Source organism: Gossypium hirsutum, chromosome D07 (assembly GCF_007990345.1).
Source record: "Gossypium hirsutum isolate 1008001.06 chromosome D07, Gossypium_hirsutum_v2.1, whole genome shotgun sequence".
Taxonomy (NCBI): Eukaryota; Viridiplantae; Streptophyta; class Magnoliopsida; order Malvales; family Malvaceae; genus Gossypium; species Gossypium hirsutum.
Window position 1 is genome coordinate 24,514,083 of NC_053443.1, and position 20,111 is coordinate 24,534,193.

At 32.2% G+C, this 20,111-nt stretch overlaps 1 protein-coding gene across 1 annotated transcript; it reads left to right on the plus strand.

Annotated features, from left to right (window-relative positions):
• The first annotated feature begins 4,031 nt into the window (after window positions 1-4,031).
• LOC121219110 (AT-rich interactive domain-containing protein 1) lies at window positions 4,032-7,744 on the plus strand. The gene is made up of 3 exons (XM_041096764.1): window positions 4,032-4,270; window positions 4,511-5,878; window positions 6,654-7,744. The coding sequence occupies exons 1-3, from the start codon at window positions 4,268-4,270 to the stop codon at window positions 7,488-7,490; spliced, it is 2,208 nt and encodes a 735-aa protein (XP_040952698.1). The 5' UTR covers window positions 4,032-4,267; the 3' UTR covers window positions 7,491-7,744.
• Window positions 7,745-20,111: the final 12,367 nt, after the last annotated feature.

The following is a 20,111-nucleotide window of genomic DNA, read 5'->3' on the forward strand; positions in this document are numbered from 1 at the left end:
TATCAAACACCTCCAACTAATAGCTAGATCATTGCTTATGAGAACAAAGCTCCCTGCTACAGCTTGGGGATATGCTATTTTGCATGCAGCAGCACTTATGTGCATCAGGCCAACAAGTTATAATAAATACTCCCCATTGCAATTGGCTTTTGTTCAGGAGCCAAATATTTCCCATCTTAGAATTTTTGGATGTGTAGTATATGTTCCAATTACTCCACAACAAAAAAAAGATGGGTCCTCAAAGGAGGTTGGGAATATATGTTGGTTATGAATCTCCTACTGTAATTAAGTATGTTGAATCATTATCTAGAGATTTGTTTACTGCACGATTTATTAATTGTTACTTTAATGAAACAATATTCTCAACATTAGGGGGAGAGATAATACAGTTGGTAACAGAAATTACATGGAATGGATCATCATTATCTCAATTAGATCCTCATATAAGTTAATGTGAACAAGAAGTTCAAAGGATCATACATTTGCAAAACATCACCAATCAACTGCCAGAGTCATTTACTGACCTAAAGAGAATTACAAAATCTCACATACTAGCTAAAAATGCTCCAATATGAATTGATATCCCAATAGGGCAAATTGTTAGGACAAAAGAAAGTAATACATGCTTGAAGCGTGGAAGACCAATTGGTTTTAAAGAAAAACCCTTGTAAAAGGAAAGGAGCAAATACTCAATGTGATTATATTATGGGGACAAGTTCCCAAGAAAAGGCCAAAGATATAACTAATCATAATCATAAAACCCCAGAAGGGATTCAGGTACCTAAAAATGATGATAACGAAGAGATCTCAATAAGTTATATTACTTCGAGAAAAAAATGGAACAAGAAAAATATAGTTGTCGACAATAATTTTGTATATAATGTTGCTATTGAAGTAAAAAAGAAAAAAGAAAATGATGATCTTGAGCCTAAATCTATTGAGAAATATAGAAATAGAAAACATTGGTCAAAATGGAAAGATGCAATTGAATTCACTCACTTTCTAAACGTGATGTTTTTGGACCTGTAGTCCAAACACCTAAAGGTGTAAAGCCGGTAGGATATAAATGGGTATTTGTACAAAAACAAAATGAAAACAATGAAGTTGTAAGATATAAAGCATGATTTTCACAAAGGCCCGACATTGATTATGAAGAGACATATTCTCTTGTGGTGGATGCAATCACGTTTAGATATCTTATTAGTCTGGCAATACATGAAAAACTTGACGTGCATCTAATGGATGTTGTTACAGCCTATTTGTATGGTACACTTGATAGTGAAAATTATATGAAAATCCTAAAAGGATTTAAAATCCTAGAAGGATATAGAGTTTCTCAGGAAAATTGCTCGATCAGATTAAAGAAAAGTTTATATGGATTAAAACAATCTGGACGTATGTGGTATAATCGTCTTAATGAATACTTGTTAAAAGAAGGTTACAAAAATGATCCAATTTGTTCATGTCTCTTTATAAAAAGGTTTAGATCAGATTTTCTGATAATTACTATTTATGTTGATGATCTAAATATTATTGGAACTCTTGAAGAGCTCCAAAATAAAGGAAATTGTTTAAAGAAAGAATTTGAGATGAAAGATATTGGAAAAACAAAGTTTTTTCTTGGCTTACAAATCGAGCATTTAAAAGATGAAATTCATGTTCATCAATCAATTTATACGAAAAAGATATTAAAGAAATTTTATATGGATAAAGTACACCCATTGAGTACTCCGATGGTTGTACGATCGTTAGGTGTGAATAAAGATCAATTTCATCCTTGCGAGAATGATGAAGAGTTTCTTAGTCCTGAAGTACCAAATCTAAGTGTCATAAGGGCATTGATGTTTTTTGCAAACGACACAAGACCTGATATAGCTTTCATTGTAAACTTGTTAGCAAGATTTAGTTATTCTCCAACACATAGAGACTGGAATGGAATTAAACATATATTTAGATATCTCAAAGGGACCATTGATATAGGGTTATTTTATTCAAATGATCCAAAATCCCTATTAGTCGATTATGTTGATGTTGGATGCTTATCAGATCCACATAAAGGTCGATCTCAAACAGGATATTTATTTACATGTGGGGGTACTGCCATTTCATTGCATTGAACAAAGCAAACATTAGCTGCCGCTTCTTCAAATCATGCAGAAATAATTGCAATGCATGAGACAAGTTGAGAGTGTGTTTGACTAAGGTTATTGACCCAACATATCTATAAGATATATAATTTGCCTTCACAGGAAGATATGTCAACTATCTTATACCAAGATAATGCAGCATGTATTGCTCTATTAAAGGGTGATTACATCAAAGGTGACATAACGAAACATATTTCACCAAAATTATTCTTCACCCATGATCTTGAGAAAAAAAGTGATATAAATGTTCAACAAATTTGTTCTAGTAATAATTTAACAAATCTTTTTGCTAAGGCATTACCAACTTCAATATTTGAAAGACTACTACACAAGACTGGAATGTGACAACTCAAAGATGTAATGTAATGTTGCCATTAGGGGGAGTCTAAAACAAATTGTACTCTTTTCCTTTAACCAAGGTTTTCTCCTATTGGGTTTTTCTGGTAAAGATTTTTAATGAGGCAACTTGTAATAGTTGTGTACTCTTTTTCCTTCATTAGGTTCTTATCCCACAAGGTTTTTCTTAATAGGGTTTTAACGAGGCACATTATCTAACAATGGATATCCAAGGGGGAGTGTTATGAATATCTTATTAAGTAGATGTCCATCAAGATCAAAATAAGTTTTGAAGTATTTTAAATTCTAATAGTTATTAGAATTAGATCTCTACTTCATTTAATACTTCTTATACTTATAAATAAAGACTTTGAAGATACATTGTAATAATCCCATTGATCAATAAAATACATTCTCTATTGCTTCCCATATTTTCTTTGTTCATTATTCTCTCTATCTCTCTTTATTTTATAACAATATTTTTTAGTCTCTTGATAAATTATATATACATTTAAGTATTATATATATTTATAGTCCAATTTTTTAGTTTCTTATTAAATTATATATTATTTTGATAAAATAAATTATATATTATATATGTATGCAAATATATCTCAATTACATTCATATAAATATATTTGTTTATATGATTAATAAATTATTAACTTCTAATTTTAAATAATTATTTATTAAGCATATAAAAGTTTCAGTCAATAATTTAATTTATTAACTTTTAATTTTAAATATAATTGTCAATTGAGTTTTTACTTGATTGATATGACATTATTGCTAATGCAGGAAGACGTGTGTTCGGGTGCATTGAAGCATATTATCCTTCTATTTATGAGTTGAGAAGAGGTTATGGGTAGTTTTAGACATTATGTCAAAAAGAGCAGATATAATTAAATCTTATAATGATATTGTTCAAAAAAATTTTAATATAATTATAGAAAAATTAAAATGGTTAAGATAAAAAAATAAAAATTCGTTTAAAATATCAAAATTTTTATCAACTGTTACACACCGGTACTAGTCAATATTGATCGAAATGAATTGAAACATATCAAAATAACTAAAACACATTGAAATTTTAACCGAAACAAAACATAAATTACTTGATACAAATTTAAGATTAAAACGATATGTACCGACTACTATGATCTATCCACTGCCATCGGTTTGACTCTCCTTTCATTTTTGTTTTTTGATATCATTATAAACTCACACATTGAGAAAGGGAAACTAATAGCCAAACTTCAATCATAAATATTGTTCATAAATTAACTAGTACATGGATTTTATATATTTGAATATCTTTCTTTGAAAAGGAAATATATTTAAATTGTTAAATATTGATGGATGAAAAAGTAATTAAATCAAGAAGCAATCTAAAATAGAAAATTTATACAAAAGATTTAAATCTCTAAAAAGCCCTTTATCTAACCATATCAAATGATCCAATCTAAAACCCTGGATAATTGTTAACCTTGGTTAACCAATCATGGTACCCATATAAATTAGATGTTTGGGAAATTTTTTGAAGCTCCTTAACACAAACTTCTCTAGTCCCTTTTTTATTCTTTTTTCTTTATTTTTTTTCAAGTTTTTTTAACTCTCTAAGGCAAAGGAGGGCTTAGCAAAGAACTCAAAAGACAAGGGTAGAAAAGAGGTATTAAGGCAAAAGAGAAGGGGCAAAGGGAAAAAAAGGCCAAGACAAAGAGAAGAGAGTCTCACCGGAACCGTTCCATACCAGACCCCAAAGAACAAAAAAAGAGAGGAAAATAATGGTATGTTTTCTCTTTTCCATGTGTTTGTTTTTAGAATTGTTGATTAATGTTTTAGGAAAAACGTTTAATGGCAACCTAAAACCCAAAACAAATCTTAATCAAAACCCTAGATTAGTCATTTTCCCGCCAAAAAAACCAGACTATTTTGGCCATAAGAGACCAAGATGCTTAATGGGTATTTTTTTTCTTTCTTATATAACGCTCAAGTATGATTTTTAATTGTTTATTGTTTGTTTGTAGGGTTTGAATTCGAAATCAATGCCAGGATTGTCGATTAGAGCTGACGAGTCTTCACTAGATTGCAAAAAACCCCCTGAAAATCTCGAGCCAGCTGGTTCTTCGATTGATTTATATCCCTTTTCTGAAGGGTCTTTCTTGAAATCTGAACCTGATAAGCTTAGATTTGGGTTTAACAAGTTCCTTGGGTTGTTTTTAAAAGAGATCTGTGCCCAAGGTTGTGTTTGCTCACTCCCTCCAATGGCTGAAGGTGGGCAGCCTGTGGACTGGCTTAAGCTTTTTTTGGTTGTAAGAGAGAAAGGTGGATACAATGCTGTTTCAGAAAGTGGGTTATGGGATTCAGTTGCCACAGAATCTGGGTTGGGTTTAAATGTAGCATCATTGGTTAAGTTGGTATATATTAAGTACTTAGTTTCATTAGAGAGATGGTTGGAGAGAATTGTTCAAAGGGAGGACTTGAAGAGTGAATCACATTATACTGGTAATTTGGTGGAGATGGGAATTGAGCTTAAAAGGTTTTTATCGGAGTTTTCTCAAGTGGAAGAGAGTGTAGTGGCAGGGTCGGGTGGAGGAGAAAAAATTGTAAATGGCGAACAATCTATGGATATTGATATAACCAAGGATTTTTTAGATTACAACGAAGTGGAAAAATTACGAAATGATGATGACTTGAAGAGTGTGGTGGTTGATTCAGATGGTGAAAAAAAGTTCATTAATGTTGATGAATATGTACATACGCCTTCAGATTTGGTGAAAAGTGCAGGTAACTCTACCGATGTTGAGAAATTTTGTAATGAGGATGAGGTGAAAAGTGCAATTATGGAGGATTCTGTTGAATGTAAGAAATGCACACATAGTGATGATGATGTTGTGAAGTTGGATTCGAGTGACATTAAGGAAAAATTGTCTTCAAATAAGAGGAAGAGGGATTCAAGTGCAATTATGGAGGATTCTATTGAATGTAAGAAATGCACACATAATGATGATGATGTTGTGAAGTTGGATTCAAGTGACATTAAGGAAAAATTGTCTTCAAATAAGAGGAAGAGGGATTCAAGTGCAATTATGGAGGATTTTGTTGAATGTAAGAAATATACACATAGTGATGATGATGTTGTGAAGTTGGGTTCAAGTGACATTAAGGGAAAATTTTCTTCAAATAAGAGGAAGCGGGATTCTATGTGGGGAATGCTTAATTGGGTTAAAGAGGTTGCGATGGATCCATGTGATCTGGTGGTTGGTTCATTACCGGAGAGCTCAAAGTGGAAGTCTTATGGTAGTGAGGAACTTTGGAAGCAGATTTTATTGTTTCGAGTAGCTGCCTTTCACAGAAAGGATGATCATTCAAGTTCTGACCAGTCAAAAATGCAGGTATATCTAAGTCATTAATTCAAGTGGGAGGTCAATGTATATATGAGTTATTACATGTGTCTATGCAAATTTATTTTTAATATTGTTATATATCTCTTGGGCATTTTATTTTATTCTTGAATTTGTTATTGCTATGATGGTAGTCTGCTTGAAAATGCTCCATTTTGCATTTTTCTCTTTCCTTATGAAAAATAACATAGGCTGCATTACAACCATCTTGGTGTTGGAAAATAAAAGAACCAAAAGTAGCTATTGCTGGAACCATTAAAATATTATCAAATTCTTCGTCCTGCTTGCCCTTAGATATGGTTTTTATGCGAGTCATATTTCATTTTATTCATTTAGGACTGTATCAAATATTTGGTCTAAATTTTATCCATTAAAATATTTCATTTTATTCTTTATGCCCCTGCTTATGCCCTTTATTTGGTCTAAATTTCCAATGCTTCAACTCATTACATGCATCATATATTCTCAAAGAATATCAGCATGAAAATAATATATGGGAAATCTCAAGATATCTTAAATGGAATGTAATGGCTTAGTAGATCCGGTTGTGGAAAAAAGCATTGTTGTCGCTGTAGTTTAGACGGTTATATATTTATTACTTTTCCTGGCACCTAACTAAATATTTTTGCTGGGTGTATATTATTGCTTTAACTAGAATGGGAATTTCTAGGGTTACCGATACATTTATTTCACTATATGCCTCTTTTTCTGTTCTGTTTTTTCTTTTTTAGTTTATATTATAATAATTGCTTGTTCACACTTGTAGAAAACTCAGAAGATGCATCCATGCATGTATGATGATAACACTAAAATTGGGTACAATCTCAGAGAAAGGTTGAGTTGCACCAAGAAGCTCCTTTTTGGGAAAACTGATGCAAAGGGACAGAATTGGTCACAGTCCTCAGGGAATCACAGTGACTTCAATGGAACCTCTGACTCTGTGACTCCAGGTTCTGTTTTTGACTATGAAGCTGACATTCAAGTTCCTATTGGGCCACAGTTTCAATTTGAGGTACCAGTCTGGACGGGAGTAGCTTCAGGAAGTGATGCAAAATGGTTGGGAACTCGTTTTTGGCCATTGGAGAAAAAGGAAAACAGGTTCTTGATCGAAAGAGATCGGATTGGAAAGGGAAGACAAGATTTATGTGGTTGCCAAGTTCAAGGTTCTCTACAATGCGTAAAATTTCATGTTGCTGAGAAAAGATCAAAGCTTAAGCTTGAGCTAGGTCCAGCTTTCAAGAAGTTGAAATTTGATAAGATGGGTGAAGACGTTGCATCTGCTTGGAAGGAAGGAGAACAGAAGATGTTTTCGAATATAGTGAAGTCAAATCCTTCATCACAACAGAAATGTTTCTGGGATGAGATCTGCAAACATTTTCGTAACAAAAGTAGGGAAGAACTTGTTTGCTATTACTACAATGTCTTTCTTTTGCAGCGTAGAGCATACCAGAATCGGGTCACTCCAAGCAACATTGACAGTGATGATGAACCTGAATCTGAATTAGTTGCTAAAGGCATTGGGCAGGAAGCAATTAAGCCATATACCTCCATCTTAATATCTCCAAAGAAGTCGCACAAAAAAGCAAGATACTCTTCCAAGTAAATAAGGAACCCATTGAAAAAGGATGCAAAGTTTTGTTAGCTCTTTCGAGGTTTCAATTAAAATAGAGACATTCCGCTGGGTGTACCTTTGAAAAGTGAGTTTTGGTGGCCCAAGATTTTGTTTTGAGGGGTTGTTTGGAGCGAAGACACCTCTGGTCTCAAGCACCTTCCTTTGTTAATGCTCTTTTCAGTTTTTGAGGTATAATCATGTTCATTTTTCATAACTAACATCAATTAAATACAGGTATTTTGGCATATCCTTTTTTTCTTCTTAATTGGGTTTTTGACAGTTAAGCAATAGCCGGTAGGATGGATAAAAGGACCCCCCCCCCCAAAACCAAAAATTAGAGTAATGACAATTAAAAGAAAGGCTGTCTCAGGTGCTAGAGCATATATGGTTGAGTAATAAATAATGTTCTTTTTATTCAGAGGCTAAATGCAAATAAAGGGGCTGAATAGTTTCCATGGAAACAAATTTGGATATTCGGTGAGCAATAATTGAAGAAATAATTTTGTTCATGCCTTACTAGAATGTGATAAAAAAAGGATAATTGATAATGACATCAATTATTGTGAACTATTTCTATATTTTTTGGATAAATTATTGTTAATTATTAAGTTAGAAAAAAAATTAATTTTTATATTTTGCAAGAGAGTAAATAAAGATAATTTAATAGCATTCAATGATATGATAGAATAAAAAGGAGTGAACGTTTTAGTTTTGTAACTGAACTTTTAATTTTTTTCTTTATCGAAATCTGATTTGTTGGTTATAAGTATTGATGTTGGTGTGAGTTTTTTTTATTAGTCTAATAATAAATTTATCTTCTAATGTTTACATATTTTATCAATTAAATTTTAAATATAAAAAAATTAGCAATCAATAAAATTAGCTTTCAATGTTTATAAAATTTGTTATTTTAATTCAAATTTTAAAAAAATTTAATAAATTTAATCTTAAACATTTACAAAATAATAATTTTTTTATTTTTGAAAATTTTGTAAATGTAATATTTTCTAAATTAATAAAAATATTTTTAAAAATTTACAAAATTAAAGAAAATCAAAATTTAACATTTTGTTAATGTTGAAGGTTAAATTTAATAAATTTTAACCTTAATTTACACGCCGAAATAAAACGTTAAGCTTTATATGTCACAATTTCATCCATAACAAAGCTAAAGGAAAGTTCTCAAGAGTTGGTTAATTTGATTGGTTTCTTCCTTCAAGTCACACCTAAATATTTCTTTCTTGAGTCAAATAATTTGAATTCGATCATTCTTTCGTTTCCTCCACTTCAATCCATATTATTTGGTATTAGATTTGGACATTTTAAGTGTTTTTTTTCTTCTTATAAATTGATTTTTAGCAAACAATCTCAATAGGTTTTTTTTCTTTAACTCAGAAAGTTCTTTGAATTTTCTTTAGTGGGTAAACGTTTTCCAAATAATTTAAAATTTTACATCTTGATTCTTGGGACTCTCTTAGAATATAAGAAATATTTTCCACAAAAAAACTGATCGAAAAGTGCAAAAACAAAAAAAAGTAAAAAAAGAACAATAAAAAAAATATTGTGGGTTGAATTTTGTGCCGAAATTTTTCAGATTAGATCTACATTATTTGAGGAGACTCCAATTTAAATTTTGTGATTTTTGAAAATCGTGAACATCTCGAAAAAAAAAATTCAAGTTGTTTTCCATTTTTCTAGTTTTTGGTTGGGTAGTTTATTTATTTATTCTAGCATTAGGGTTTCTTTTGTTTTAGATTTTCTTATTCTATTATACATTCTAACACATTTTCGTTTCTTGTGTTAATAGGTACAAAAAGTGTTACCTCAAGTTTTTCTTTGGCTTCTTAGAGCCTTAGGTCAACTTTGTTAAGAGTGATCCCATATCTTTTTGAATATTATTGAGTTTGATTGCTCTTTAAATGTTACAATAAAAATACAACCCTTGTCGTCCCAAAGATTCAAACCCATAACCTCCCTCACACCAGCACTTTACTTAACCACCAGATCAGCAGACCCATTCTATTAATTATTTGCAACTTTTACTTAAAAGCCTACTGACCAAAGATAGGGCTTATTCATAAAAATACCAAAATTTTCCCAAGTCTTGGCTTGAACTTGAGACCTCCCAAACACACTCAGAACACATAACCACTAAAGCAGACAGATATTTGTGTCACACATTCATAATACCCAAAATTAAAATTTTGGGGCATTACATTTCTAGGTTGATATGTCTTCATGGCATTCGAAGATCTATCCCTTATCTTTGAAACACACTCTGAATCACCCAATATTGAGTTCAGGAGCTCAAGTTCTGACCGTTTTAGTGAAGACTGGGCGAGTACAATTTCTAGATCAAATTATGATGGGAATTACAAGTTTTGAACTTTTAATTCGAGTTTAAATCATGTTGGGTTCAGTTTTTAAGCTTAATTTTTTTATTATCTATGAGCACAATATTGTATTTATTAGGTTTTATTATTTTATTATTTATTTATTCTGAATTTTGGATATTATTTAAGTATTTTAAGTTGTTTAGGAGTTTTTATTTCTTAGTGAAACAAGAAGGTTTAGTTTAAAACTACTTCTTTAGATTAATTAGAGTTTTAGTATACTTTATATTTCTATTTGGATGTACTTAGCTAGCCTATATAGAGGTTTCTTCATTGTTCATTGCGGAGAATTGTTTTCATTAATAAAGTTTTCAACTCTGGGAGTTTGTTTCCTTGTGCAAGATTTCTTTCTTGTGATTTTTAGAATTAGTTTTCTTCTCGATTTTCTTCAAGTAGTTGTGAGAATTCATTATTCACCCTTCAATTTGCCAATGATTATTTTTTGGAGGGTTGATTAGAGCCATTAATTGAGTTTGTTAGGATTTATATCTCAAATAGTTCAATTGGACATTTATCCTCCTATTCATTTTATCCATCGGTTTATCGTTTCATCTTCCACTTTGCTTTAATCTATCTTTTCGCTAATTAGTTATTATTTTGAATATTTGTCATTTATTTTTTTAATATTTCTTATTTTCTTTGTTACTTTCTAAATTTGTTTGGTTTCTTGCTTTCAGGTCACATCCAAATCTTTTCTTCTTGAGTCAAACAACTTGAATTCGATCCTTTTTCTGCTTCCTCCGCTTCAATCCTTATCATTTGGTATCAACTTCGGACATTTTAGGTGTTTTTTGTGTTCTTATAAACTGATTTCTAGTAAACAATCTCAAAATAGGTTTTTTTTCTTTTACCCAAAAAGTTTTTCAGAAAAAAAAATTTTTAGTGGGTAAATGTTTGTCAAACGATCAGAAATTTTACATTTTTATTCTTCACTCTTTTAGAATATAAAAAAATATTTTCCACAAAAAAGTGATCGAAAAGTGTAAAAACAAAAAAAATGAAAAAAAGAAAAATAAAAAATTATTCTATGGGTTGAATTTTGTGTCAAAATTTTCCAGATCAGATCTACATTATTTGAGAAGACTCCACTTTAAATTTCATGATTTTTGAAAATCGTGAACACCTCGAACAAAAAAATTCAAGTTGTTTTCCATTATTTTGGGTTTTTGGTTGTGTAGTTTTTTTATTCTAGTATTAGGGTTTCTTTTGTTTTAGATTTTCTTATTCTATTATACATTCTAACACATTTTCGTTTCTTGTGTTAATAGGAACAAAAAGAGTTACCTCTCCTTTCTCTGCGCAAATTACTTCCTTTAGACTCAAGTTTTTCTTTGGCTTCTTAGAGCCTTAGGTCAACTTTGTTAAGAGTGATCCCATATCTTTTTGAATATTATTGAGTTTGATTGCTCTTTAAATGTTACAAGCAAGACAATCTTAACTTCTTTCATTGTTTCTTAAAGTTTATCTTTTTTATTGCAAGAGTATAACGATGAGGTTTAATTTTCTTTGATCAATTGTGTTTTGAGTGTTTTTTTTATTTCAGCCTCTAATAATGGTATGTACACGTAGTAAGGAGGAAGAGCATGATCCATCCATGGTTACCATGGACCAAGTTGCAGCACTATTCGACGAACTTCGGAAGATTCCAAAGAGGCGCAATAGCGTTTGGAAAATAAGTTTGACACAAAGCAAACTCAAGTCCTTCATCACGAGGCGGTTCAACAAAATTTTAGTCAAACTCTTTCTCGAATAGAAACTAACAATGATAAACATTGGGCAAGACATAAATGTCATATTTGTAAAAAAAAGCCTGCACAGGCGTGTTGTTTCGAATGTCGTTCAACCTACTATTGATCATGGACTTGTCAAGAAACATGTTGGTACAAAAAACATAATATTTTCTATAAGCTTAAACGACTTATGGAAGAACAAAGAGAATGAGCTAGAAAGTGCATGTGGTGTAATGCGAAGGATCACAAAGCCTTTGAATGTCCAACATATTCATTTAAGAAAACATACTTGCAAGCCGAGGAACGTAAATATGACACAGAACCTATTGAGGAGTCTTCGTCTACTGCTGTCAATGACGACGATGATATAGATGAGCGAGAAACTTCAAGTGACACCGTTTGTAAAGATAGTAAGTGTGATTTTGTGCCTATTATTGAATCTATATCTAACATTACACCTTATTTCAAAGTTGATGTCGAAGAAGTTGATAGTAATAATGCGAACTATGATGATAGTGATAGTGATAGTGAACTTTGTGAACCAAAAAAAGTTGATAGTAAGAATTTTTTCCTAAAGTCTATGAATTTGGACGATTTAGACCTTAATTCTCCTCCTAAAGAGTTGTATTATGATGAATTCAGTTTACAAAATTTTTGTGAGGGGTTAAGGGGAAGTCAGGATGATTCACGTAAAAAGGCAGAGAGACAAGAGACCTTGAGTGATGAAAGTCAATTTAATGGTCCAATTTTGGTGAGTGAAAACTCTTACGAGGTAAAATTAAAGAGCTCAATTCACATTAAAAAAGGGGATCGGAAAGAAAGAGAGAACCTATCTAAAAGAGAGGAATGATTATGTTTTCACTAACCCTAACTTGAATTTGTCTAGTGGACTTGTTCCATTCTTTCAGGAATTTGTTGATAAAGATTCTTTCTTATTCAACCAAAGACAATATTCGAGGACAAATCTTTTCGTGGAAAGGGAGAATAATACATACACGGACGGGGTGAAATTTATTAAATCCCCTTCATCGAAGTTGCCAATTTTCAAGTTTGGGAAATCACTAGACTTGCGACGAATTTTTGGTCGGGATCTAGACATTTCTTGTAACACCCCAAACCCGGCCTAGAAGTTATGGCCGAATCTGACGATGTCACATGGTAGTGCTTTTCGAAAATATGTTGTCGCTAAATTCCCTTTTTCTATTTAACCTTTTTTTTCATTATCTTATGTTAATTTCAAATCGTGTCGTTTGTTTTCAAAACATTATTCATTTACAAATCATTATTTAATTTCAAAATGTTTTTTTATTGCGGAAGCTTTTAAACAGTCTGCGTATTCGTGGTATTTTTGATAAAACATTAATTTCATTTGAAAACCCGAATTTTACTTAACACTAGTAGATTTAAATCATAAAACCGTATAAAATCCAAATTTAAACCAAAATCCATAAAGGCCATAATTACAACAAAATACTCCCAAATAAAAATAAAATCATAAATAGGTAATAAATAGTGTAAAAGAAGTCGTGTGGCCAACACTGAGTCCTCTGTCGTACCAATCTGCCTATATCTGGGGATTACCTGTACAGATTAAACAGAAGAGGTGAGTTTACATAAACTTAGTGTGTAATCCCCATACAAATGAACAGACAGTAAACAAATAATCACAGTCTGGGCTTAAGCCCTTTTCAGTATCAGTATCAGTCCAGTTTGGGCCTTAGCCCATGTCAGTAAAAAAATAGTCATGCAGTAGGGCTTTAGCCCATCACAGTGTCAGTAGCAGTAACAGATATGCAGTCACAAAAATCCTACCCATCCAGCCTCTACACACCATTTCCGTCCAACCCTACACTCCATGTAGGGATATAATCAACCCACCCATCCCTACACTCCAAGTAGTATCGAATGCGGTACTAGACAATAGTTTGCAGCTGAGCTGCCAGTAAATTAGGCTCGAGGCCTTTCAGTACAATTCCTCCGAACATTATAATCCCCAACCCAATGCAATACAATATACAAATATGAAATGCTATAACATAATGTCATGCATATAAATAGGGCAAACAATATCAAATCAGTGGGACATCATCATGCTTAATCATATCAGTCATATAGTCATTTCAGTCAATTAGGGGTCTAGGTAAGCTTACTGACCCTACAGTAGGTCCACAGTCGACTCGGACGACCCGTGCAACCTTAGCAATAAAATAGTGAAAATTGGCCTACAAGCCCATAATGTTCTCCCATGTGGCCCACATGGCCCAAATTGGCCTTGGCCTTGTGATCCATTTTAATGTAACCCATGCTAGATAATTATTCATATGTGTTTGCACTATTTACTTATATGATCCTTCAAAGCTGTCTACTTGAGTCACTGTTACTAAATTATTTATATCTTGAGCTAAAAAATTCTGAATTAAGATATTCTTAATGTATTTGAAACTAGACTCAAGTACCTTTTTACCATAAAATTTCCAGAATTTTTGGTTCATCCAATAAGTACAGTAAAATCTTTAAACTTACCCCTGTTCTGCTGTCTAACAGCTTCGACCCTTCTTTGCTAAAATTTAGTTATCTCCTAGTACAAAATTCGGATGATGTTTCCATTTGTTTCTACTGAGAATAGACTCATTAATAATTTAAACATGTAAATTTTAACCTCTAATTATTTTCCTCCATTTTTTTATAATTTTCCAAAATTAGAACAGGGGAACCCGAATTCATTCTGACATTGTCCCACAAAGTTTATTATAACTCACGTTTTACAATTCCATTACTAACATAATTTTTTTCTATGAGAAACTAGACTCAATAAGATTTAATTCCATATTTTTTTCATCCTCTAATTCACTTTCCACAATTTATGGCGATTTTTTCAAAGTTAACCTACTGCTGCTGTCCTAACAGCAAGCAATTTCGACTTTTCGCCGAATCCCTTATTTTTGCGTTTCGGGTACACACCTGGTTTTGTTTGATGCTAAAACTGTACCGGAGCACACCAAAGCCTATAATTGGACAAATAACACCATAATCAGTCTTACCTCGCGATTAATCAAAATCCCAAAACCAAAATACTTACCCAAAAAATGATGAACACTTACCGCAAAACTTCAAATCGGTATGTTTACGAAAATCACGAGGAGAGCCTTAATCCTCATGAAATGCTGCAGCCAACACCTCAGAATTAGACCATTGAACACAAAATAATATCTTAAAATGATACCCAACAACTTATTGAATTTGCACAAGTGCTATTTAACGCTACAAAATCAAGAGGAAAGAATGGTTTAGGGGAAACAAGGGAATTTCGGCAGTAGTAGAGGAAAGAAAAGATAAGATAAGCGAGTAAGAAGCAAAGAAAAAATTCGACAGAGATGGGGGAGAGAAAACGTCAGAAAGATGGAGAGAAAAACAACTTTTTTTTAAAAAAAAAAAAAAGAAAAAGTGACCAGATTTTTTATATTCTCCCCCATAATCCCTTAATTCACTCCTAAAATCACTCCCCCACTTCACACTACACATCCACCACTTGTCAGGAATTTGTTGATCCTTTACAGGGAGCTCTCTATTAAATCATTCCACCTATGATAAAGATTCTCTCTTATTCAACCAAAGACAATATTTGAGGATGAATGTTTTGTGGAAAGTGAGGAATGATACATGTATGGATGGGGTTTGAAGATCCACCTCTTAGATTTGAAACGTACTGTGAATCACCCGATTTTGAGTTCGGGAGATGAAGTTATGATTGTCTTAGTGAAGGTTGTGCAAGCAAAATTTTTGAACTGGATTATGACGGGAATTACGAGTTTTGGGCTTTTAATTCGAATTTAAATCATATTTGATTCGATTTTTAAGCTTAATTTTTGTTATATATGAGCCCAATATTGTATTTATTAGGTTTTATTATTTTTTATTCCAAATTTTTTATATTGTTGAAGTATTTTAAGTTGTTTATGAGTTTTTATTTCTTAGTCAAACAAGAAAGTTTAGTTTAATTCTACTTCTTATTTAGATTAATTAGAGTTTCAGTATACTTTATAATTTTAGTTGGATGTACTTTGCTAACCTATATAAAGGTTTCTTTATTGTTCATTGGGGAGAAACTTGTTTTCATTAATAAATTTTTTAACTCTAGGAGTTTAGTTCTTTGTGCAAGATTTCTTGCTTATGATTTTTAGAAGTAGTTTTCTTCTCGATTTTCTTCAAGTAGTCATGGGAATTCATTCTTCACCGTTCAATTTGCCAAGAATTATTTCTTGGAGGGTTGATTAGAGCCATTAATTGAGTTTGTTGGGATTTATATCTCGAATGGTTCAATTGGACATTTATCCTTCTATCCATCATATCCATCAGTTTATTCAGTCCATATTCCATTTTTAAATTTTGTCTATTTATTTATTTATTTTATTTTTTATTTTTAGTTCTTCAATTTCTTCTTTTAATGTTTTTGTTTTAGTTAATTTCTAAATTTGTTTATTTATTCTTTTAGGTCACCTTCGAATCTTTCCTTCTTAAGTCAAACAAATTTAATTCAATATTTCTTTCACTTCCTCCGCTTCAATCTGTATCAAAGGAGTTCGCCAATGTTTCAACATTGCAATATATGCCAAATGATGTGGTAAGGGGATTCGCTAGATTCATTGAAAGTCATGTTCGTCAGTTTATTTGGTGAGCTAGGGGTTCGCCAGTCTATTTGGCGAGTTAGGGTTCACCAGTTTGTTTGGCGAACTGGTGGTTCGCCATGTAAGTTGTGAACTGAGGGTTCACCAATCAAAGTTAAAGTCAGACTCAAATTAGGAAATAAAGATATGGTGTATCTAGGAATACTTTTCATGCAAGTAACACCTTTCCTAAGTCAAGTAGGGTATCCTAATATTTTTAGGACACTTAGTGCCTATGAATACGACCCTTATTTCGTGAAAAATTCTCTCATTGAATATTCTATCGTCAAATCTCTATTCTAAACCAAGTTAGTAGCAACCAAGGTAAGTCTCTGTCCTGTTAGATGATTGTCTAGAAAGCTAGGTTCACTTGCATGTGTGAATTCTGAAAGTTCTGTCTGCTTAGTAATCTGTGTGTTTATATTGTGAACCAGCCAGGCCATCTAATAGTAAGGAATAAGGACAAAGCCAAGCTTGTTTAAATTATTAGCTTTATCAATGAGTGGTGAAGAATTGCCATAAGTATGCTAACTAATATGTTTTTCAGTATGAATGTTTAAAGGTTAGTATCTTGTGTATGAATTGTGATGGTTTTCGAGAACTTTTTTTTAAAACTAAATTTCAAGAGTAAGTTTTATATGAAACTCTATTTTCAAGTTCTGAGACTCTATTTTCAAGAATACGTTTTTAAGTTATGCTTTAAAGATATGTTTTATGCGAGCTCCTAAGAAAACCTATGTTTTAAGATATTTTTTATAGTACAGTTTTACAAACTGTGTTTTTCACAAGCTTCTTATGCGAGCTCTATTTGATAAGTTTCTGTGCGTGCTCCTTAGTGAGCCCTTACATTGGATATAATGGCTTGCCATAGGATTGTAGGTACACACCACAAGTTTTCTGTGTTTTGGGCATTGCGGCCATGGGACATGTGGAGAGATAAGGGAATGTTGAGCTATGCTCCATTCACTGGGACATGTTGGTGTATAGGAGAGTGCATAGCTTCACATTGCACTTATAATACATGTTATAAGGACTCTTTGAGCCATTATAAGGCATTATAAGGAGAGCCGCATATCCAACAGATTATGATATGATAAGTGTGAGCGAGAACATGTTTTATGTACCTCTACCAATTTGATAAGACAAGTACGTGAGTATGTTTCATGCTATACAAGATATGTTTTCAAACAAGCTAAGTTTTCAAGTATAATTTTCTACAATCACAACTGAAACTATTTTTACAGATTTATTTGTTTTCTTATAAGCAGGATCTGTGGAATGGATCTCCCACATTCACCGTGAACCTAGCATGTGACATGATTTTCAGACTAAGTCTTCTTTATGTTTTAAACTCTGTATTTTAAGCATACTTTTTTGATTCATGATTATTCACTTAGTTCTTAAGGAACTCACCTACTCCTCTCTTACTTCGCAGATAAGTAGGTCGCAGATGGTAATGGCGAGGTAGATGACTTGTCAAGGCTCATCCCTGAATAGATATTGGCGAACTTGGAAAGTAGGCGATAGGGTTTTATTTATTTGGGTTTTAGATTGATTATATTTTGAATCTGTTATTGAAATAATTTCTTTATATTTTAAGTTTATTTTTGTTTTGTGAACCATGTCTTAAAATATTAAATTATTTTTTATTATGAAGAAAGTTTGATGTTTCTTCATGCATGAGTGTTACATTATATTTACTTTGCTCTCATTGAAAAACTTCTCGATATTATACGCAAATTAGAATTACTACGAACCACCTTTTTCTGCAACCTTGAAAATTACATGCGTACCCTTATTTGCGATAGTCCTACTACTTAGCGAACCTAGGTAAATTGTGCAAACCCATAAATTTATGTGAATCCTATTTAGGTATGAAAACCCTATACACATATGCGAACTCGTGTGTGAATAACTTATATGTTTGTGAAGCCTGTTTTGCATGCGAACTTAGTTTTGTATATTCAGGTACAAACTTAGAAAGTATGCAAACTGTAGTTACTTTACGAACCAGTATTATTGTGTAAACTCATGGCTTATGTTTTTATGAAAACAGTGTGTTACTCTGATAAGCGAACTTATATTTTTATGCGAACTCATGATTTATACCGTACTGTGAACGAATATGTTATTCTGATAGGAAAACCTATGTTGTTGGACGTATGCAAGCCTAAGCTGTGGTGCGAACCTTACCTGTGTATGCTTGTTAGCTCATATGTTTTATATCTTATGCCTAAATTATTTCTACTGTTGTGCTGAAACTTAGCATAATATATGTTGTAAATAAATGGTGTGTTGAAGATTAGATTGGGTGTTAATAGAGATCCACTTCGGTGGTTAACGTAACTTGCCAAATCTGGGTCAAACCTACTTGACTGGGTTAGGGGTGTTATAATAGAGACATAAATGTGATTGACTGGACTAAAAGTACATCGAATAGGATGCAAAGAGAATAGATCCTAAATCTATTTATGGATTTATTCACTTGTGACATTCATAGTGTGATATACCTAAATCCTGAGTGGATGGCGAACTATGTGTGCTTGACTCGTACACTATGATGTAAGTAAAAGCCTGAGTTCAAATAGATAAGGACCCGAAAGCTGGTGCGTTAGGTGTACAACTTCTGTAGTATGTAACATCATTCACAATAGTGGAATTCATAACCCATAACATGGGGAAATGATATCTTTTCATTGGCATTACATGGTTGATGAAAAGTAAATGTGGCCAGGGGTCGTCCGTCTTTGTGATGGATCACTTGATCACTATTTGATCATGGTTGACTTTCATAAAGGAAGATGTAATGGTTAACAATAGATAATATAAAATCATATTGGGAGAATGTATATTATCCCAAAGAGATCAAGGATATCCTGTGAGGGTAACACATTTATGACAAAGTAATTGGACGAGTATTGAGTAGTTGCTTTCATAATGGAATGTTGTTGGGTAGAGCTCAATCACGATACTATAGTGAAATGACTTCATGAATAAATGAGTTTATAATTAATAGGAAAAAAACCAAGACTTAGTTATAAATCATTTTAGCCTAAACTATATATGTCCAACCGATCTCTTTGCTAACTCGTTGAAACCAAAAATGAATTGCTTGTTTGAATATAAATGAATGGATTGAATAGGAAAAGAGAAATGGGAAACATTCAGGAATGATTATGGTTTTCCTCGAAATGGATAAATGGAATCATTTGGAAATTAATGTAGGTTTCCAAAAATGAGAATAGAAATGAAAATGAAAATGGAAATGATCCATTTGCAATTCTATATGAATTACTTAAAAAATGATCAGAAGAATGAGTTTTTTTTTTGGATTATTTTGAAGCTCAAAAATGAAAATAAACCATTTGATCATAGTGAACATGTTGAGTTTTGAAATATTGAACATATTTTCTCGAAACTTTACTAGGGGCAAAATCGTCAAAATTTTACTGGGGGTAAAATAGGGATGATAAAAATTTTTATATATAAATATTAAATTTTATTTTAGGAAATAGAAAAATCGAATCGAGTTGGAGCACATTATAGAGTACTGGGTCAAAAAGGCCCAATAAGTACTCATAATTGGACCCGATGTGTGAGAGGCCCAAAAACCCCTCATGGACATAATGGGGGCAACAACCCTCTTAGAAATACTAGCGTGTGCCATCCATCCTAGTCCTATTCTAAGTAAAGTGTTATTTTTCTATTTGAAATAAACCACTACAACTTAACAAGGGTTCTACCTTTTCTTCCTATAAATAAATGACACCAGTAGAGCTATTAACACAACTTAACAATTGTTTTATAGGGTTCTCTTAACGGATC